The 22,964-nt window shown below is 34.5% G+C and overlaps 1 protein-coding gene and 1 long non-coding RNA gene across 2 annotated transcripts; both read right to left on the bottom strand.

Annotated features, from left to right (window-relative positions):
- Positions 1–461: 461 nt before the first annotated feature.
- LOC138315797 (uncharacterized) lies at positions 462–2,204 on the bottom strand. Its single transcript, XR_011207525.1, has 3 exons — positions 2,086–2,204; positions 1,037–1,355; positions 462–618 (listed from the first exon to the last, which is right to left on the bottom strand). It is a non-coding gene; the product is annotated as an uncharacterized lncRNA (long non-coding RNA).
- Positions 2,205–6,621: 4,417 nt separating this feature from the next.
- On the bottom strand, positions 6,622–17,516 carry LOC138316687 (b(0,+)-type amino acid transporter 1-like). Its single transcript, XM_069258352.1, has 8 exons — positions 17,292–17,516; positions 16,111–16,337; positions 14,903–15,004; positions 12,755–13,015; positions 9,798–9,923; positions 9,045–9,144; positions 8,419–8,463; positions 6,622–6,754 (listed from the first exon to the last, which is right to left on the bottom strand). Exons 2-8 carry the CDS (start codon positions 16,307–16,309, stop codon positions 6,622–6,624), a joined length of 966 nt encoding a protein of 321 aa, XP_069114453.1. The 5' UTR covers positions 16,310–16,337; positions 17,292–17,516.
- Positions 17,517–22,964: the final 5,448 nt, after the last annotated feature.

The raw sequence follows: 22,964 nt of genomic DNA, 5'->3' as shown, positions 1-22,964 counted from the left end.
AAGTTAATTATTTTAATAGATACAGATATGGATTTACAAATAAAGATGACTACATATGTTACTAGATTCAAGTTAAGATATAGTATAGACAAAACGTGTTGTATCTATTTAAATATATGTATGTATTCAGATTTTAAATTGTATATCTATATAAGACAATAAAATCAATAAATGCTATAAATGTGTTTTATAGAAGCACAGGTTGTATATGTAATGGAACAAACGATGCGTATAGTAATTACCTTAGCTAAACATGTCAATAGACGATTACATTCCAATTCTATAGTAACGGTTTGTACAGTTATTATCGGTGTATGGCTATCATTTGAAATATTAGCAATATGTTTTGATTGAATAAATATAGGAACTTGATATTATTTTGATTGAATAAATATAGGAACTTGATATTGTTCATTGATAAAGCTATTTGCAAATATCAAATATCATTAGATGTTCTAATTATCAAAAAATTCACCAAATGGCATTATGTTATAATACACTGAAAAAAATCAGTATCGGATACTTGATGTCGGTGTAGATGTATTATACAAATGAACCATTAATTAGTGTCTGTTGGATATATGACGAGTAATTTCTGGAGAAATACTGAAAACCAACCTGAAAAAGAAACAAAACGATAATAAGTTTAGTATTTTTCCCTCTCTCAGTTATATTGTAATTAACTTTCATGCTCAAGTAATATACTGGGTAACAATATTTCAAAATATATATTAATATTTTGAATATATGCAAAATATTTTGTTTACTGTACGAATGAAGTACATGTTAAATCACTGCTAGGAACAAAACCACCTGACGTAATGCTGTATTATATACAGGTTTCTATTTACACGACTATCCTGTTACAATTCGAGATTGTAATCATATACACATTTCATTTAATTACATAGTTTTAGTATTTGCAACATTACACATTTGATTCAACTGTTAGAATACTGTTAATTAAAACTAAAATAAGATCGATCCGAACCTGATTTAAAAAATAACATGTTCTGTTCAATCTTACAACACTTACCAAGCCAGCGAGGCGAGTATTTAAAATGAACACACGGGATGTATGCAATAAACCCAAAAGCCATGAAGATAATGGGATATAGAAATTCCAGTCGGGGGTTCTGGATGATTGGAGCGACGAGCAGGTAGATGGAGGCGATGACAACAATGGACGGGAGAATGAGAGGGACTCGGTAGGGCCGGGGTAAATCCGGCTCTGTAAACCGCAGTATAATAGCCGCCAGCGCAGCTAGACCGTAAAACATCCAAGCGGAAAAACTGAAAAATTCTATAAGACTGCTTAAGTTCCCAGGTAGGATAAGAAGGATTCCGATTATCGTCTGAAAATAAATAAATACAGCATTGACCGGATTTTACTGTGATTTGCGTGGATGACGCACATCGTTTTCCTCAAACATACTGAATTTGTAAATTTCTATTTAGGTCAAATATATTTAAACTTAGATTATGTGGATATGGCAATGGAATATAAATTAAAAAATAAATGCTGAAGCATTACGTGTAAATCTTGGTTCCCATATCCCTTCCCTACATTCACTATTTAAAAAAAATATTTTGTTGAATATTTTCATTTCATTTCAACAAATTGCATTGATATTGATGATTGCACAATCAATATGATCGGATAACAGGCTAATACTATACACTTTCTCACCGAATATTAGCTAAAGTTTGTGGAGAAAATGTTTATAAAATATCTTGAGTATCTTTATAGTATTGAAAAGTAATATTTTGAGGTAAACAAATAAAGGGACATAACTCTTATAGACTCACACACGTATATATACACTGAAGTAAGTTGTATTAGTATCTACAGAGAATTGCCGAGATGTCCACGCGGATTGTCATTGCACATGCCATTAGTGCCAAATCTCTCTACAGAGAAATATCTTAATCGTGGTACTACTGACTGAACAGTGTTATTTACAGAAGTACATAGATTTTTGATGGGTCATGCTCTAGTAGGGTTAATTTTTCCTTTTGAATGTTACACATTACTGCCGTATAGTGTGTATACTGTTAATATGATTCCCGTATACATATACTTACTGTAAATATCAGAGAAGGTAGCGGTGTCTTTCTATACACATGTATATAGGAGAGAACGTACGGAAGATGGCTCTCCTTGGCAGCCACATACGTCAACCTGATAGAGTGGATACAAAAACATCCAGCAGTGAAATATATACCTAATCGGTAACGGCATTTAATTAACAATTAAAGGATTGTTAGATTGCATTTATTGGAGATATAAATGCAATCTGGGTGGCAGATAAATAGAATAGCGCCCGTTAGGGCGCTATGAATATTTATCTGCCAACAAGATTGCATTTATTTCTCCAATAAATGCAATCTAACATTCCTTCAATTGTTATATTTACATTTTACTTTCTTTTTATTCAAAGTAAAACATAATTTAGATGCGAGTGAACATTTTAATTTCCCGCTTCAGTCAGTTAACCTCATCAGCGAAGTTCAATGTGATAAAAAATAGTCCCTATAAAAATGGAAAAGATCACAAAATTTCAATGTTTTTCAATAGCTTTTCAGTTTTCTTTCAATAATCAATACATTTAAAAGGTTTTATCATAAGTTTCATAACCAAAATGGTTCATTCAACTATAATGCCAATTTTCCTGCGCGGACTAACATGGTATCAGTAAACAATGCTCATATCCATGTATGCAGATATTACTACACCAAGTCTAGGCTGCATTTATTGGCTCATAATGCAGATCACGATTACCATTAGAGTAATGGGAGTCGCAGTGGCAAAATGTAAATATGATACAATAAAGATTTGTTTGTTTGTTTGATTATTTTAACGTCCTATTACCAACCAGGGTCATGTAATGTAAGGACGGCCTCCTATGTATGCAGTGTGTAGCGTGTGTGAAGTGCGAGGTGCGTGTTTTGAGAGACTGCGGTATGTTCGTTTTGTGTCTTCTTGTATAGTGGAACTGTTGCCCTTTTTATAGTGTTATATCACTGAAGCAAGCCGCCGAAGACACCAAGTAATACACCCCACCCGGTCATATTATATTGAAAACAGGCGAACTAGGAGCAGAAACTACCATTGTTATAGACTTTGGTGTGTCTCGGCCATGGGACCGAACCCAGAGCCTTCCTCAAAGGGGCGAACGCTCAACTCCAAGGCCAAAAGTGAGGCGGTGCCATGCTTTTGTATAAGGTATGCCTATCTTGTATAAGGTATGCTAGTCTTGTATAAGGTATGCCTAGTTCTTGTATAAGGTATGCTAGTGTATTGTATAAGGTAATGCTAGTCTTGTATATAAGGTATGCTAGTCTTGTATAAGGTATGCTAGTCTTGTATAAGGTATGCTAGTCTTGTATAAGGTATGCTAGTCTAATGTATAAAATAAGGTATGCTAGTCCTTTGTATAAGGTTGCTAGTCTTGTATTAGTATGCCAATCTTGTATATAGGAGCCTAGTCTAGTCAGTCTTGGAATGGTATGCTAGTCTTGTATAAGGTATGATAGTTTGGTATAAGGTATGCTAACTCTTGTATTAAGGTATAATAGTATTGTTATATAGGTATACTAGTCATCTTGTATAAGGTATGCTAGTCCTAGTATAAGGTTGCTAGTCTTGTATAAGGTATGCTAGTCTTATGTAAGGTATGCTAGTTATTGTATAAGGTATGCTATCTTTGTATAAGGTATGTATAGTCTTGTATAAGGTATGCTAGCCTTGTATAAGGTATGCTAGTCTTGTATAAGGTATGCTAGTCTTGTTTAAGGTATGCTAGCCTTGTATAAGGTATGCTAGTCTTGTATAAGGTAATGCTAGTCTTGTATAAGGTATGCTAGTCTTGTATAAGGTATGCTAGTCTTGTATAAGGTATGCTAGTTGTATAAGGTATGCTAGCCTTGTATAAGGTATGCTAGTCTTGTATAAGGTATGCTAGTCTTGTATAAGGTATGCTAGTCTTGTATAAGGTATGCTAGTCTTGTATAAGGTATGCTAGTCCTTGTATAAGGTATGCTAGTCTTGTATAAGGTAATTTATAAGGTATGCTAGTCTTGTATAAGGTATGCTAGTCCTTGTATAAGAGTATGCTAGTCTTGTATAAGGTATGCCTAGTCTTGTATAAAGGTATGCTAGTCTTGTATAAGGGTATGCTAGTCTTGTATAAGGTATGCTAGTCTTGTATAAGGTATGCTAGCCTTGTATAAGGTATGCTAGTCTTGTATATGGTATGCTAGTCTTGTATAAGGTATGCTAGCTTGTATAAGGTATGCTAGTCTTGTATAAGGTATGCTAGTCTTGTATAAGGTATGCTAGTCTTGTATAAGGTATGCTAATCTTGTATATAAGGTATGCTAGTCTTGTATAAGGTATGCTAGCTCTTGTATAAGGTATGCTAGTCTTGTATAAGGTATGCTAGTCTTGTATAAGGTATGCTAGTCTTGTATAAGGTATGCTAGTCTTGTATAAGGTATGCTAGTCTTGTATAAGGTATGCTAGTCTTGTATAAGGTATGCTAGCTCTTGTATAAGGTATGCTAGCTTGTATAAGGTATGCTAAGTCTTGTATAAGGTATGCTAGTCTTGTATAAGGTATGCTATCCTTGTATAAGGTATGCCTGTTATAGGTATGCTAGGTATAAGGTAGTCTTGTATAAGGTATGCTAGTCTTGTATAAGGTATGCTAGTCTTGTATAAGGTATGCTAGTCTTGTATAAGGTATGCTAGTCTTGTATAAGGTATGTAGTCTTGTATAAGGTTAGGTATATTGTCTTGTATAAGGTATGCTAGTCTTGTATAAGGTATGTATTAGTCCTTGTATAAGGTATGCTAGTCTTGTATAAGGTATGCTAGTCTTGTATAAGGTATAATAGTCTTGTATAAGGTATGCTAGTTTGTATAAGGTATGCTAGCCTTGTATAAGGTATGCTAGTCTTGTATAAGGTATGCTATGCCTTGTATAAGGTATGCTAGTTGTATAAGGTATGCTAGTTTGTATAAGGTATGCTAGTTTGTATAAGGTATGCTAGCCTTGTATAAGGTATGCTAGTAGGTATGCCTTTGTATAAGGTATGCTAGTCTTGTATAAGGTATGCTAGCCTTGTATAAGGTATGCTAGTCTTGTATAAGGTATGCTAGTCTTGTATAAGGTATGCTAGTCTTGTATAAGGTATGCTAGCTTGTATAAGGTATGCTAGCCTTGTATAAGGTATGCTAGCCTTGTATAAGGTATGCTAGCCTTGTATAAGGTATGCTAGTCTTGTATAAGGTATGCTAGTCTTGTATAAGGTATAGCTAGTCTTGTATAAGGTATGCTAGTCTTGTATAAGGTATGCTAGTCTTGTATAAGGTATGCTAGCTAGTCTTGTATAAGGTATGCTAGTCTTGTATAAGGTATGCTAGTCTTGTATAAGGTATGCTAGTCTTGTATAAGGTATGCTAGCCTTGTATAAGGTATGCTAGTCTTGTATAAGGTATGCTAGTCTTGTATAAGGTATGCTAGTCTTGTATAAGGTATAGTATAAGGTAGCTAGTCTTGTATAAGGTATGCTAGTCTTGTATAAGGTATGCTAGTCTTGTATAAGGTATGCTAGTCTTGTATAAGGTATGCTAGTCTTGTATAAGGTATGCTAGTCCTTGTATAAGGTATGCTAGTCTTGTATAAGGTATGCTAGCCTTGTATAAGGTATGCTAGCCTTGTATAAGGTATGCTAGTCTTGTATAAGGTATGCTAGTCTTGTATAAGGTATGCTAGCCTTGTATAAGTATGCTAGTCTTGTATAAGGTATGCTAGTCTTGTATAAGGTATGCTAGTCTTGTATAAGGTATGCTAGTCTTGTATAAGGTATGCTAGTCTTGTATATGTTGCAGTCTTATATAAGGTATGCTAGTCTTGTATAAGGTATGCTAGTCTTGTATAAGGTATGCTAGTCTTGTATAAGGTATGCTAGTCTTGTATAAGGTATGCTAGTCTTGTATAAGGTATGCTAGTTTATAGTTGCTGTATAAAGGTATGCTAGTCTTGTATAAGGTATGCTAGTCTTGTATAAGGTATGCTAGTCTTGTATAAGGTATGCTAGTCTTGTATAAGGTATGCTAGTCTTGTATAAGGTATGCTAGTCTTGTATAAGGTATGCTAGTCTTGTATAAGGTATGCTAGTCTTGTATAAGGTATGCTAGCCTTGTATAAGGTATGCTAGTCTTGTATAAGGTATGCTAGTCTTGTATAAGGTATGCTAGCCTTGTATAAGGTATGCTAGCCTTGTATAAGGTATGCTAGCCTTGTATAAGGTATGCTAGTCTTGTATAAGGTATGCTAGTCTTGTATAAGGTATGCTAGTCTTGTATAAGGTATGCTAGTCTTGTATAAGGTATGCTAGTCTTGTATAAGGTATGCTAGTCTTGTATAAGGTATAATAGTCTTGTATAAGGTATGCTAGCCTTGTATAAGGTATGCTAGCCTTGTATAAGGTATGCTAGCCTTGTATAAGGTATGCTAGTTTGTATAAGGTATGCTAGTCTTGTATAAGGTATGCTAGCCTTGTATAAGGTATGCTTACCTTATATAAGATATGTTAGTCTTGTATATACGATATATTATCTTACCACGGCCACCGCGTCTACTTGTAGGACCTCTTCTTTAGACATGACAGAGAAGAAACCAATGTTGACCAGGATGTACACCATGGTCGTCAACGGAATTCCAATCATAATCGATCGTGGCAAGTTTCTAAATCGACATAAAATGTATAAAGAAATTAAATTTAATAACTGCAGTCAACGTATGAGATTAACTCAAATAAATTGTTTAACACAAGAATCTGAGTTGTCTGAGTGTACTCTTATTTGTTATTTGCATAACCAAAGCATTCATTCAAGTTAATCGTAATAATTCAATCTTCTATAAATAATGTCTTCAAAATGTAGTGGGGGACTCTTTTTTTATGAAATTATTTGGCCGTTGTGTATCAGCCAATAAGAAGCACCGTTACAAACGATAATGTCACGAGTTGCTTTATGGACAGATAAAACAAAATTCATTGTTACATGATTGACTAATATTAATATGAATGTCAACAATGAAAATCTACAACCGGTTAATGAAATAGTCCTTATTTGTTTCTCACTAAAACGGAGGCAAGTTTTGCATAAACAATGATTTAGATTATTTGTTTTGTTAGATTAATATTCTATTAATAGTCAGGGGCATCTCATGTCAATCTTTATTTGTTTGATTCAATTAACGTCCTATGAACAGCTAGGGCCATGTAAGGACGGCCTCACATGTATGCAGTGTATTGCCTGTATGTAGTGTGTGGTGCGTGTTTTGAGAAACTTCGGTATATTCGTGTTGTGTCTACTTGTATAGTGGAACTTTTGTCGTTTTTATAGTGCTATATCACTGAAGCATGCCGCCGAAGACACCAAGCGGTACACCTAACCCGGTCACATTATACTGACAACGAGCGAACCAGTCGTTCCAGTCGAACCAGTATGCTGAGCGCTAAGCAGGAGCAGAAACTACCACCTTTATAGACTTTGGTGTGTCTCGGCCAGGGGACAGAACCAAGAGCCACCTTTATAGACTTTGGTGTGTCTCGGCCAGGGGACAGAACCAAGAGCCGACATTCCAAGGGCAAGCGCTCAACAAATGGCCAAAAGTGAGGCGGTGTCTAGGGAGACTTTAGGAAGAATAAAGTCAGTTAGGAAGGAGAGAAAGGTAAGATCCTAAATTTAGTCGCCTTTAAAGATCACACAATAGGGGCAGCAGGTACAATTCTAATGCCCTACCTGCAGAGCCATCATGTCAATCTGATTTAAATAAAGATCTTTCTAACCACTCCGTCCAATAGAGGATCTGACAACATCCCATAAGGGGTCCTGTTCGGATGACCTTTATACCACCTGTACTTAGATCACATGCATTTTCTATACATTGCTACCTCCAAAAAGTGTTTTTGTCCTCTTTTGAAATGTCAATTGATTTATATTGGTATGCATTGTCTATAGAATTCACTAAGTATGTCGCCGTAGATAACAAGCAACACACCCGATCTGGCCACATTATACTGACAACAGGCAAATCTGTCACACCACTCCTTTTATGCGAAGCTATGCAGGAGCAGAAACTACCACATGTGTGTCTCGGCCAGGGAACAGAGCCCAGAGCCTTCATCATAGAGGCGATCGCTCAAGGGAAGAAGAGAAAAGCAAAATTTAGTCGCCTTTTACGATAATTTATAATGGAAGCAAGTATACTTCTAACGCCCTATCTGAAGGGCAGAAGATTGAGATACAGGTGTGACTAACGAAAGTACAACCCAGACTCAATTGATCTGAACTGTTCACTTTGTAAAATTCGTGGGTAATGTTGACCGTATCAATAATACTTACACCGACGGGTTCTTCAACTCGGCTGTGGCTAAATTCAAATTGTTCCTGAAAAAAGAGATTGTATTACTCTTTGTAGAAAAATGATTCGATTTTGCTTCAATTGGTCCTCTATAACATTTAAAAAAAACCATCATTTTCGACTGGTGTTGCAGCAAGACTTAAGCAATTTATGTTTCTATTGAAGACATTTTAGAGATTTAAGTAACAATTATTATTGCCTTTCTTTGCTAATTTTTCATTTTTTTATAAACGTTTTTCATTTTATGCATGTCTATTCTCTACTTACTGTAAAGCTCTTTATGATAGTTTTCATTTAACTAGATACTAGATCATGATAGTATTAACACCAATACAAAAAGGTAAACTTGAAATATATCATCGGAATAATGACAATACAACAGATCTGTTTAATTAATAAGTGCTTCTTCAAACACAGGTGTTCAGACACATTAGTCTTTGAGAAAGAAAACCGACGAAGGAGTCTTCCTCATTGTTTATGTTCACATATAGTAACACTGTATAGTATAATTTTTCATAAGTTATAATTGAGGACAAAATAAATTTATATAACAATGATAATTTTTTCAATTAATAGTGCATTCGTTTAGAAATCGAAAATGCCTTACCATCCATCATAAGCCCAAAGTCCATTATAAAACGACACCGCAAGTAATGATAGATCTTCTTTTGTATCTTCAAATCCTTCACCTAGGTACTCTGTGCTCCCTACAGATCAAAGACAAATGCATTACACTCGACTATCGGATCTGATTTAGTCCTGGTGAACTAAGTGGTTCATTTTGCGCTTATTGATATTGATTTGTTTACATATATTCTTTATTTTATATTGTTAGACATAATTTACATAAAGGTAGACAATCATTAGAAATCTATATTTTCTGGTGGCCTATCCTTGCTACTGGCATAAGGACTAGGACAAAATCCAATCATCCTCTAAAGGGCGACTACTCAACTAAAGGACACAATTTGGGCCTTGTCACAGGCGTCGCTCTTTTGGCTTTATATTAAACGTCAGAGCATAGATTGATGGAATTAAGGGATACTTTCTCATGAATGCGTAGTGATGTGTATTTGATAAATACTACGTTTGTAGAGGCTACATTTTACAAACAATATGGCTCCTCGTGGTGTGAAGAAATCTTTTGATAGTTTAAGAGGAACAACAGGTCTTAACCCATTACAAAAATATTACATGCCACACAATACACAGACATGGAGCTGTATGGGAGTATTAGTGTGTCTTTTTCATGGACCGATATCAGGATATTCGTCCTAGTGAGAAGGGTCGGCCCATTAAGGTGAATAAGATTCTAGCTCATACAGCTAAACATTAAATTAAAGCATTATCCTCGTATTACCTTGGGCGATTTTAATTATGCCTCCGACAATAATTATAGTTGCCGCCAGTAGTTTTGTAGCTGTCAGTGTATTCTGGACCATCAGGGCTGCATTGACACTCATGGCATTAATGATACCAGCAAGGGCTGGAATAATGAAAACAAGGCTCTAAACAACCGACCACAGCTGAAAAGGGAAATACACATAGACATAGAGTGCGCATTCCTGTACATTTAGTAAAATAACATCATCCGACATCCGGTCGATGACAGAAAAACAGCATGCAATATGAGTTTAGAGATTAAACGTTTATTTCTTAATGATTTAGAATTCATCCTTAGATTTTTTTCTGTCTTCAAGCACGCCTATGGGACGAAAATTGGTTGCGTTAAGTAGGTGTAAATAATTTCAATGAAAAAGAACACCGCCAGCTAAAAACTGATAGTTTTAGGATATATATATTGTGGTGAAACATCTACGACTTTCCCTTTATTGTGATGTTTTGTTTGACTATATGAGACATATTTGCTGGGTTGCCAAATTAAAAAAAAACCATTTGTTTATAAGATTTCTATTTAAGAACTTTTAACAAAGTAGATCCTTACGCCCTAGACTCTCCTATTTCTGGGACGTAAATTTGATTATCTTATATTTAGGTGCTGAATTATTTTTGTTTCTTGCCGCATACATGAGAAGATTATTTGTACTTATATGTTGATATCATTCCAAAACCTGAAACGAACTTTACTGAAACTTACATAAGCAAAAGTGTCGAAGAAACTAACAATGATATCAAAATTTTACTCAGCAGCCTATCATCCCCGTATATGTTGTGTACGGCTATTGAGTGTGCAATGCGAAACTACTCAACGATATTGGACACGACAAAATACACGTATCACTCACTTTGGTATATGTTTCAATGCATAGTAGGATAATAAAGTAGTAAATATTCATGGAACCATCTTGGATTAAATGTACATTTAGTCCATTGCACAAACGGATGATGGAGTTACGTTTGTAAGTTTAGGACCTAGGTTAGTATGTCCCACAGCTGTGACAATAATAGATACCCGGGATACAGCTGAGGATATCTGGTTTTTATTTATGGGTCGTAGAACCAGACCACATTACGTGATGGCGTCCTATTTCTGTAAGAAACGAAACTTTATATTTAGTGTAACGATTTGTGTTATTATTGTATGTAAAGTGTTTGGGTGGTGTTTTTTTGATGACCAACTATCTCCCAAAGCAAATATGTGAAGTTAAGTAAACTGTTTTGATAGCTCAAGATGAAGTTACAGAACCTAACAAGATTATCTATCCATGTCTATGCCAATATACTGGTAATACTTTCTAACTTCAGCGGCTAAATAATAGAAGTTGACATCCAGACAACTAATCAACATCCTTTTGCGAATCAGATCGTTTTAGGACCACTTAAACGATATCAATAGGTTCATACAAGCCGTGTTCAATATGGCCTTTCTGTTCCAACGAACCTTGCGCTGTTGTTCAATATAAGGATGGAGCTACGCTACTTTAGTGTTATATTTTTATAATTAAGTCACTAGAATAATTCTTAAACAGTCTTAATATTTCATAACCATGATTCCTTTTGGAAACAACTAATGATATCATATCCTAGCAAAATAAAATTACGTTTATACATTTGCTAGGGCGTGCGCATTGTCACTGTCGGCCTGATTACATCGATCGTAAAAGATAACTTAATTTGAGATATATTATTTTCGCTTCTTTCTTCCTTCTTTAGTCTTCCTTGACACCGTCTCATCTCGGGGCCGTGCGGAGTGTGGTTTTCTGTATTTAATTCTAAGCAAATCCACGCAAATACCAGAGTATCGCCACATTGGTTTCAGTGTTTCTCTGTTAAGCTAACCATACCCCAGCTAAGTTTATATCTAAACTGTGAATAATAGGGTGTATACACATGATTGAGTTACTTATTATCATACCTGTATAGAACGTCTATATCTAGCACTGTTATATATTCTGCGATGTTTGTACAGAATAACAACAGTCTACTTATTACTCCTTTTTATTTGTTCATTTGCATTATCGTTACATTTTACAATATAGAAATGCTCTGTAATTACAAATGCGTCAGTCGTATCTGAGTTTTAATTTGCTCCAATATTTATTATCAATACGATATCATCCCCACATGATGACTTGCATCTGTACTCAGTTTTTTTAATAAATTTACTCTGCATAAGATTAAACCACAAATGGCAGAAAGGAGTATATCATTCGTACGATTTTTCATAAATAATTGTGTTTGAAATATTTATGATTCTTTGATTCAATTGTAATGACAGTTTACACTAGTTGCCATGGTGTTCATCCAACATATGTGCATAAATGGATGGTTGGTTGGTTATATAAACGTCATATCAACAACAACCAGGGTCTTAAATTTTAAGTCGACCTACCGTGTATGCGACGTGTAATGTATCTGAGGTGCATATGGTTTTGGAAGACTGAGAGATGTTTATATTGTGTCTCTTTGAAAAGAGGAACTCTCGCCCATTATCACCAGAGATGCCTAAGAGCACACCCACCATATCACATTATACTACCCACGCCGTGTCAGGGCCAGGGGACAGAACTCAGATGTTGTCAAGGGACGTTTGGACAGAAAAAGTCAGTTAGATAGAAAACAAAAAAATACGGTGCTAATTTTAGAGGCAGCAGGTACAATTATTACGCCCTAAACGATACAATGATTTTCTTTCTGTCCCAATCCCTTCTTCTAGATGTTCTCGTGTTGGGTCAAAATAACCCGAATCTGAGATATATGGCCCCGCCTCTGTATAATATCTGGCCTAGACGCCACGGAATAACAGGGACATAACAAACAACTTATGTCCTCTATTCCATGTAACATTTAAACTGAAGTAGATATAAGCAAATAAATGGCATGCAGCCTGACCTTACAAACAGATACGGACCTTACCCATAGACATAATAGTGACGATTTTGATGACATGTTCCGGAGCCTGGCAGTGACCGTACCATGGTTGTGTAGCGTACGTTCCTAGACTCAGCGCCATGATGGCGAACATAGAAGGACGGAGGACGAACACTCCCAGCCAATCAAACATGAACACAGGCAGCCTCCCTAGCCAACCCATTGGCAGAAACGTTCTCTTAAGGTAGGCATGTTCCCCTCCTGATTCCTGGATAACGGTGCCTAATTCTGCATATGTAAGGGCTCCTATAGAAGGAAATAAATTTAAAGACATAATTTGTATGCCTTGTGCTTGGTTTTATATAGTTTAACATCATATTGGCAACTTATGCAATGTATTCAAGAGATTACAAAGTGTATCATTGTCATTGCAAGCCTTTCTTTTAAAGTTATATATACTTGTATATTGCTACACAACTTAAGTGTCAATCACAACCTATTTGGTCATTATTTTATTTCGTGAGCCAATATAAAGCGTCATTCCCAAATACTGAACGCAAATAAGGAGTGGAAATTACCACTTTAATAAATAACGGTACGGTAACAAGGTCAAATTTTGAAATAATTTAAGTGATAATTCTAATAACTAAATGCTCAGACAATGACAGCTCAAACAGATATACGATAAAAGAAGCAAAAGACCGTATATATGGAATTTTTGTGTGGAAATGTCAGTTTGTTATAAAAGAGGAAAATGCTACTATAAAGGATTAATAGAGCGGAAAGGACATAAAGCTTACCTATCCTTAAATCTAATTACATTTCAGCGTATAATTTACGTTGAGATGATACATGTTGTTATTTTGTAAGAAGATGTAAATAGATAGGACGTTTTAACTGAACACATTTATAATGTAATTTGAGTAAATCTGTGGTCGTTTTAACAAAGCACATATTACTGATATGAATGTGTGCAATTTTAAAGCATAATACATATAATTCACATTACCCAATTGGTGAATTCACAGGAGCGGTGTTCTAGGGCCATCATTCTTCATTTAATTATCATGCATATCTTACATGAATTAAATATGAATTATAAAAGTTAAAAACCTTTGATTTGGGGTTATACCTGTGATAGCTAGAACTTAAGAGAATGGCATCAGACTACAAGAGCGGTATATATAGGATATTACATTTATATGCGCCGTTATTTTTATACTGACACATCAAGGAGAACTTTTCATGTTATCCATCACTAAAAGTTACCAACTTAACAATACTTAAAATATATAAGTTTAAATTGTACGAAGATAAATAAAAACTCAAAATGAATTGTGCCAGTACTACCATGAATGATTTAACTACGACTACAGTACAATGAACTGAGTACATTAGACCGTTACAGCTATGTTTCCATCTAAACATTAATTTGCAAACTTGTAACTAATATTTATAAGGCATAATGCATTATTAAATGTGCCTTTGAATGGTTTAGTTAAACTAATATTGTATGTGCTATATTATGCACACTCACGAATCAAGAAGGACTTTTTGTTATTTACCACCAAATGTTACCAACATTTTGAGAATAAAAATACTTTCAATACAGTTTAATTTTAAAAGTACAAATAGTTGAAAATGATTTTTGGCAATACTACCAAAATCATTATATGTACATCTAAAGTGCAGTGAAATGAGTGCATGCGGTCAGACCATTGCTGAAGACAAAACATTTTGTTTGTTTGGTTATCATTAAGACAAAACAAAAAGCATGTCTAACCTTGCATTCAGTTATGGAACATATATATAACTTTAAATAACTGTTCAATTCATATGGGATTTTATTAAATGAGTTAAAAAGTTTTTTACTCTCCTAGCCATGATGAGGCAAGTTTCTTATGAAATCATAAAACTACATTTGATTTTCGAAGATTCTTGATGGCACAACATGGTTTAAGTACGACATCACATGTTAACAACGTATGTGTGATGAATACGAGTGTTTAATATTAAGATGTATTATGCTCAGCCTAGATAATATATAAGAAGCAACGATATGAAAGTGTGTAATAGAGTCAAAATAACATAAATCAAAACTTACCATCTTACTGATTGAAGCTATCTATCAATCCTATCAATCTAGCGGCATACTAGATAGAATAGTTTTTTTCCTAAAACATTTGTACTTACCAAACAAGGAAAGCAGGCCACATGTAGTCCAGACTACAAGACTCATTCCGATGGATCCGGAACCCTCTAAGACACCCCGAGGGGACACAAAAATCCCCGACCCTTAGAAATAGACAACAGGGGAAACCTGTTTACAGTATAAATGAGGTTCACGAAATTGCCCCTGAACATGGTAAAGGATTAAGAATCACTGATTTGAATTATTATAATAATATTAGATATGATACGACTTGTCAATGTTCTCATTGGCTAATAAACGATCGCGTGGAGGTCGATATGTCGCAAATTGGTTAATGTTTTATCATTGTTCATAAGCTAGGTTGAGCAGGGTGGGTTCCTAAGGCCACCATTGTTCTAGTAATTAAAATGCATATAAAATAATGACCTATGTTGATAAAGGTTTATAGCTGACAATTACAACGTATGTGGCTCAAATACATTATATTATAAAAATATTCACTTGTTGGGTTTCACAGTGTATTCTTCAAAATATCCGAAAACGTGATGTTAAAGTTATATTTCATGCTAATTTAACTGGATTGATATGTCGCTTAAACATTTGATATTTGGACATGGACATGTAACTTGATGATTTATCTTCTAAATCGCATATGTAGGTCTATAAGAGAGCCGAAATCTAGGGATCATATATTCTTGGTTTTGAATAAAGTGCCTTCAATCACCGCCATGATCAGTACCATCGGGTTTTGTCGGAATTCCGAATCGTATTACGTGACTCACGTCCACACGACCTGCACGTGATGATCCAGGTAACTAGCGTAAGCGCATATGTTTCTGTTTACGTTCTCCTTATAATAATAAGCATATAATAATATAAGCAAATCATGCTGGAATATGTCCACAGAGCGAGTATTTGAAACATCCAATACACATAATGCCGCGATTCAATATTGTGTAAATGAAATATTGTAATGTGAGAGCATTATTTTCTTTATAGATCAAGTCTGCTGAGGTCGACCACATGTTTTGTTTACGACAAATTGTTGTCATTTTCTCTTGGTTTCACAACTACGAGATTGTCGTGACGATGTTAGGAAGAGTTCGGAATGATTTGGCATATTTCGAGCCTATATTTCACGTGTACACTGATAATATTTAATTAGTCAGGGGAGCATAAACATGTGTTTGAAATATAATCATTAGTACTCACAGCTTGTTTTACAGCTATTATTAAACATTATTAATACCTATCATTGTCCCAACGATAAGAGCTGTCCCACTTATAAGGCCCATGTTTTTCTTCAGATCGATCGGAGTTACCAGTTCATGACCTGGCTCTTTCTCAGACTTGTCGTGACACTTTGCATTGTTGTTGTTGTGACTACTGGTATGGAGGCCATTCTGTTGTTTTCGTTGAGATATGAGGGCTTTGTCTTTCCCTGTCATCTTTTTATAGCAGTTCCTCTCCTATTCACTACAAAATAAAAATTAAATGTTAAACGTTAGCGTTGGATTAGACCTACCATATATATGTATATATATCTAGTTTTGGGTGTAAAATTTTGTTTCGATTTGTACCGAGTTAGTATCTGACATGCATTTGAATTAGTTTAGTATAACTTTTTAATATAATTACATACATTGTACCATGTGAAAAACGATAGAATATAGGTTAATATCTTGCCTCTCTGCCGCTGATAGATATCACCATTGTAATCAAGCAACGACAGGCATTAGGAGAAAACTCTACATGAAAATTACTAAAAATACGCACTATCTTGTCTTTTTAGTGTTCAATATAGTGGGAAAATTGCTTTAATCGCTTTAAAGAGACGATAAGGTATTTTATATAAATGATACAGTCGCTACGTTACTTTTTCTTTCTACTCTACCAATCCTTTTTTACAACACAAGATTGGCGTGTATTTGGATAATTGTTGTTATAGGCAAATGCGTGTCCTATCTAAAGTAATGTTAAAATAATTGGCGACATGATTTCCTATCAAGGTAAGTCAGCTGAACTGAAGGATATACAAAGGCCACACTTAATACCAATAATGATTAGGTTTCGTAAAAATAGGACAGAAGTCTTACCTACACTTGCTACTTTAAGAAGAAAGTCAGTTTCGTTTTTTTTTGCTTTCGCATATGATAATTGTTTTATGTATAGTGACATTCGACTGAAATTTGCTTGATTGGTGAATTTTGCTTAACGTTCTTCATCACGTATATTTACGAAGCATACACTCAAAGGCAACGAACAACACACCTCATCCGATTACATGATAATGACAAAGCCCAAACCAGTTGCCTCGCCATCTTTCTGTGGAACGTTTAGCTGACGTACCAAATATGAATATAGATATATTAAAAAAAACCATAGTAGCACTGTTATGTTAATCAACTGGTTAGAATTTATCAACCTTACCTTCACGGTTTTTATCAGCTTATCAAAACTTCAGACAATGATGCACGTGTAATGTGCGAGCTCAGTCCACCTAGACGCTGACTTTGTGAGGGAGAAACAAAAGTATGTACTCTCAAAGTTAGTACCCTTGTGAAAAGTACCACTGCAGTTAGACGTACATGCCATGGTATGGTAGGATGTATATAAATGTTCATTGTCAACCGGTTGAATCCAGTTGTAAGTTAGAAAAACGTAATAGAATATATATTACTACATATAAGGGTATCGTATACTAGTGTATAATAGTGACGTAATCGATCACGTGAACGTGATACAGTATCCCTATAAGTTAATTTTGACTTTAACGCTGATCAACGGAGATGGAGTGTAGTTTGTAACTAGATCAAATTAATTGTGTGCATATCAAATATTGTCAACTCCCTCAACGCTTATCGGATGATATCAGCGTGTTTACATACGACACTTCTATATACCCTAGTAAACCTTGTATTTTGCAATGTTTACCTATATATCAAATACGTAAATATAATAGTAAACATGTGTTTGTAGAACGATTCATAAACATCAGAAGTGCAGTACGTAAGTCTAAGCAAAATGAGTAATTGGGTATTATGAATGACGTACGTAGAAACTCTAAAGCAAACGCAAAATATAAATACGATCAAAAACATTTTTTTTCGGATATTTGGCCCTTGAATTTATATTAGATATCGCCAAACTCTTTGCAAATTATTTTCACGAAAAAATTAACAGAAGCTGTCAATAAGCCTTTAAAGGCCCAATTCATTCTAAGAGAACATTAAAATTTGTACATACTTAACAATGACGTGGAATTTGTCAATGTTTAACGTTATTTGTTTCATAAGAATATAGAACAATACATTTATACCATATTTCACTTCTTGGTTATGTAAAAGAATTAGCCTCAGTGAATTGTCCCTTTAAAGTGAAAATGAGACTGTGTGTGATGGATGGGTGAGGTTAATCAACTGGTTAGAATTTATCAACCTTACCTTCACGGTTTTTATCAGCTTATCAAAACTTCAGACTCCGATGCACGTGTAATGTGCGTACTCTGTCCACAGGGACGTTGACTTTGTGAGGGAGAAACAAAAGTATCTACACTCAAAGTAAGTACCCTTATGAAAAGTCCTATTAACAGCTAGGGTCATGTAAGAACGGCCTCTCATGTGTGCGGTGTGTAGCGTGTATGAAGTGCGAAGTGCGTGTTTTGGGAGACTGTGGTATATTCGTATTCTTTGCGTTAAACCTGTCGGATGGTATGCTTTTTGTAAACAAAGAAGATCTAAATATTTGATAAAAATACATGTATTTGACAAAATTAACCATCGGAGTATACTGTTGTAATGCCATTGCCTTCATTATCTCTTTTTTCACGCTGTGTTAAAAGTTACAGGTATTTGGTCCATACTCGACTTTATTACATAACGGTAAATCAAGTTATATTTTTGTAGAAACATGAAGTCTGCTGCATAAGTGTTATGTGTTATAAGTGTTATAAGTTTTATGTGAGCATGTGTCAGATTACGCCGGAAATTACATATAATATTAGGAAACCACTTGAAATGAACAGTAGATAATGTTACACAAAAAATCAATGAATGATTGACAGAGCGTTCAGAGGTGAATTGAGTCTATCTCTCACTTCCAGTCTTACCGATCGGTGCCAATCACTCCACAGATCAGGTTACGGAAGTCTAATATCTAATCAGTGTTATTTATTACGTATTAGGTCGGCTGTGATCATGTATTCTGTGGAAACTCTGACACACAGGGGTTTTGTCTACGCGGGGATATCTTCTATTGTCGACCGTTTAACAATACAGTCACAATACACGAAAATATTAACAAACGTCTTCGAACATCTTCCTACAGTTTCTGGATTAAGTTTAAAAACACAACGATCTTTCTAGACCCACCTTCTTAGTTTGATATCTTCCTTCACAATTTGATTTATTTTTCTGATAGAAGACTTTTGGCTTTTGTAGCTAGTATCATTCGTCTGACCTTTCGTTGTTTACATGTGCCTGTTACCTTGATGTTGGAAGTAAATGAAGATTGTGTGATTATACATTCCCTAATATGATCATTTTACCGCGAGTGTAGAATCCGTGTGTTTTAAAAGCCTGCTGTATGTCTGTGTAATGTCATCTTGTAATTTATTAATGTTTTGCCCATATTATAGAGCTATATCATTGAAGCGCACTGTCAGAGAACTGAACAACACACCACATCCCGTCTCATTTTACTGACCATGAACAAACCAGTAATTTCCCTCCATTAATATTCAACGCTGAGTAGAAACATCAACTATTACTTTTACAAGACTATGCTATATCTAGTTCGCTTATTGGATTCTTATTCAAATATTTCAAGTCTCATTTTATTATGGATGATATAGTATTGTACCTGTTGGCATCCTTCTGGATCATCGTAAAGGGCGTCAAAATGTAGGATTTTATCTTTCCATTTCTTCCATTCTTCCAAATTGTCGTTCATCTTGCTAACGTCTCCCTTAATATTGCCTCACTTTTGGCTTTGCGTTCAGAAGGTTATGGGTTCTGTCCCCTGGCCAAGATTTCTGCTCATAAGTTCCCCACTGAAATCAGTTCCATCTGTTACGTTTTTAGTATTTAAGTTTTGACATGAATCTTAACTCCGTATATGACAATAAAATACAATGATATCCGCTTCTACTCGATCACATCTATCATATACACAGTGTTTACAAAAAGAATAATAAACAAATGTAATTTGCAAAAAGTAATTACCAAAAGAGAATTATATGATAACGATTAACATTATTGTTGGACATGATAAGGTAATAGTATGGAAACAGGCTATAGAATGACAATGATGGTGTATAAACAGCTTCAGTTTTTATACAAGTTTTAATCTCCATGACACTAGTGTCATATTACAGTTAGCAATGTTAAAGGTGGTTTTATCAGCTAAATCAGACATATCAAAGTTCAGTTTCTATGGCAACACCATGCACCGGTAATGAAATGGAAGTGTTTTGAATTTGATCCATTATTGGTTACGATATACGAATAGTATTGATTTGAGATAACATATTATTCTTCGATGGCAATCGTACCAGACACACCCTATCTACATAGAAGTAGTTTCCTTACCAAGCTCGATACATCAATACAACAGGTAAGTCTTATCGTCCATTTCGTTGGTCTCGTCCCAAAATCTTTAGGTTCTTAGGGAACGTGTGAATCAACGCATACATTTGAGGTTAGCTTTGATTCTAAATAGATTTCTCGAATCTCGTGTAAGGGTTAACGTGTCATAATGATGACCTTTGATTCTAAATTCACGTGAACTCTTTCTAATTTGTTTATTAATCTTTATGAAGGTTAAACATACTCCAGGTTTTAAGTGAAAAGTTGATATCATGTAGTGTGCGTGAATATTAATTATAGTACCAACACAGTATTGAAGCTTAAAATCTTTAATAAATCCATAGTTACATATTTAATACTATAATTATCTATGACGGTACGTTCTAGCTAGCAAACCTAATTTTCAATTTATGTTAACTGAACGTAAGGAAAATGTTTCTAAATAATTTAAGTAAACTCCGTATTTCATGAAGCTGACTTTGAACAATATTACCCATTTTTCAAATTCTTTATAATTGTCTTCAAAGACTTTATATAATATTATGTTATCTATTCATTAATTACGCGTTATTGCTTTGAAATCATATGCCCGTAAAGTACAAGTTTGAGGATATAAAGTTTACTTGTTCAACGAGCCATTGTCAGTCCAGAAGGACAGTTTATTTTCTTAAGAACTCCTTTGTTCACTGTTGTTAGTAAATAATATCACCTTTTATTTATGGCTGCCATTGTATATTTGAGCCAGACTGACTTCCAAAATTTGTATTACTGGGGAATTGATAAAATAAAAAGTAGTTCTGTAGCATTCTGAATGTTGTGTTAGAAATAAATGCATAGTGGTATCTTAGATGGCGTGAATTCAAGGTTCTTGTTCCAATTAAAATCAGAATTATTTGAAACAATGAAATCCAATATAAATTAGGATACATAAATATAGATATATTTGTGAGAGTCTCGCTAACTATCGTGATATCGAATTTTGTCTCCGTCTACCGAAATCCTTTTATAGAAGTAATGTCTCCCCTGCTTATAGATATGGAAGCTGTCTGTGTGTCGTCCACGTAGTATGAAGATAGTATTTAAACCTGTCATGGGAAAATTCCTTTTAGATTAGGTGTTCATTACTTATATTTAACAATTCAAATTGGAAACTGTTATACACAAAAACAAGTTTTGCGCTTTTGTGGAGTCACAGTGCTAGGAGTATTAATGTATTAATGGGCTACGCTAACAAAGCTTCCGGACGCGTGTTTGAGCTGTGAACTTATGAATTGACCACTGGTGAATACAAATAATATCATTAGGAGAAATATCTGTTTCGGTCCACGACTGCGAAACGGTAGGTCAGCACACAAAGGCATTCTTTTAGGATGATGTGGCAGATATACCACAGAAGTGTGTACTTATTTTTGAGATATTTATGCTCTAATAAAAGTCTTCAGCGTAACAAAACAATTGAATTGTGATAACATAATATAAATGTAGATTAAGAGCATGCGTGCACGAGAAAGTTTTTTTTAGCTAAAGAATTTCTTTAAAAAAAAACCATGGCAAAATATTTGTTTTATATAAACATAACTGTTTGGTACACATTTTGGAAGAATACAACACTAAATTAAGACATTGGTTAAGATGGTTGAACGATAATTGTGTAAATGTTATATGTAAAACGAAAATCCGAATAAGTTCAAATAGAACAGTTTTATTGAGTATTTGCATGGTCCATGAGTTCTTTATTATTTGTTTATGAACTGTATAATGTACACTCTGCTTTATTAAAGCTTTATGGAATCTGAACTTATTTTTATATATAATACTGTATAGTATATATGATATGGATATAGAAGCAAAAGATGCATGTTCCCATTACCTAACTATATATGTCACTATGAACTTATAAAAATATATTAATACAGCACATATTATCTCCCTGTTGTTTATGTGAGCAGTTTTACTCTTTAATTAGGCCAAATGCAAAATACATTTAAATATTAGAGAATAATAACAACTTTAATTGTCAACTCATTGTTGTTTTATTTCGCTTTTCAAACGAAGCCGTCTACCAATAAAACAGTCCTTAAAAACAAAACAATCGAAACTGCTCTGGAATGATTTGTTCGTCAAGTAAAAACATTCGTTGTTATGCTCGTTACTGAACACCGAATATCAAATAAAAAAAAATGAATCTTGATATTGATATAACATTGTCTTTTGTAAACCACAAATATGTCAACTCATGGTGTGATATGAAGCACCAAATAAACAAGGATGAAACTACTCACGAACGGTTGACATGATAGTTTGAGAAGCGTTTGCCTAAAAATGTACGACCATTTTGTTTAATTATAATCTTATTTTCAGTGGTCTACAGTATATAATCACCAATGTGAAAAACTGACCTTTACAAAATGTGGAAAAAGAAGTCTAAGTCACCACGTGAAAAACTTCGCCATGAAGCGCTGTGGGATTCTGTGGCAAGCGTACTACAGGTAGGTTGTTCTATGTATGATATTGTTTT

Source organism: Argopecten irradians, chromosome 2, assembly GCF_041381155.1.
Source record: "Argopecten irradians isolate NY chromosome 2, Ai_NY, whole genome shotgun sequence".
In the NCBI taxonomy this organism is placed as follows: domain Eukaryota; kingdom Metazoa; phylum Mollusca; class Bivalvia; order Pectinida; family Pectinidae; genus Argopecten; species Argopecten irradians.
Note: the sequence above shows the minus strand (reverse complement) of the source record. Positions and strands in the feature narration are given on the sequence as shown.

Excerpts from the sequence above, each read along its gene's own strand:
- LOC138316687 (XM_069258352.1), bottom strand. The coding sequence starts at position 16,309 with ATGACAGGGAAAGACAAAGCCCTCATATCTCAACGAAAACAACAGAAT. Across the intron at positions 8,464-9,044 it reads CTTTGGGCTTATGATGGATG|GAACAATTTGAATTTAGCCA; the intron begins GTAAGGCATTTT and ends CTCTTTTTTCAG. Across the intron at positions 6,755-8,418 it reads GAGTTGAAGAACCCGTCGGT|AAACTTGCCACGATCGATTA; the intron begins GTAAGTATTATT and ends ATGTCGATTTAG.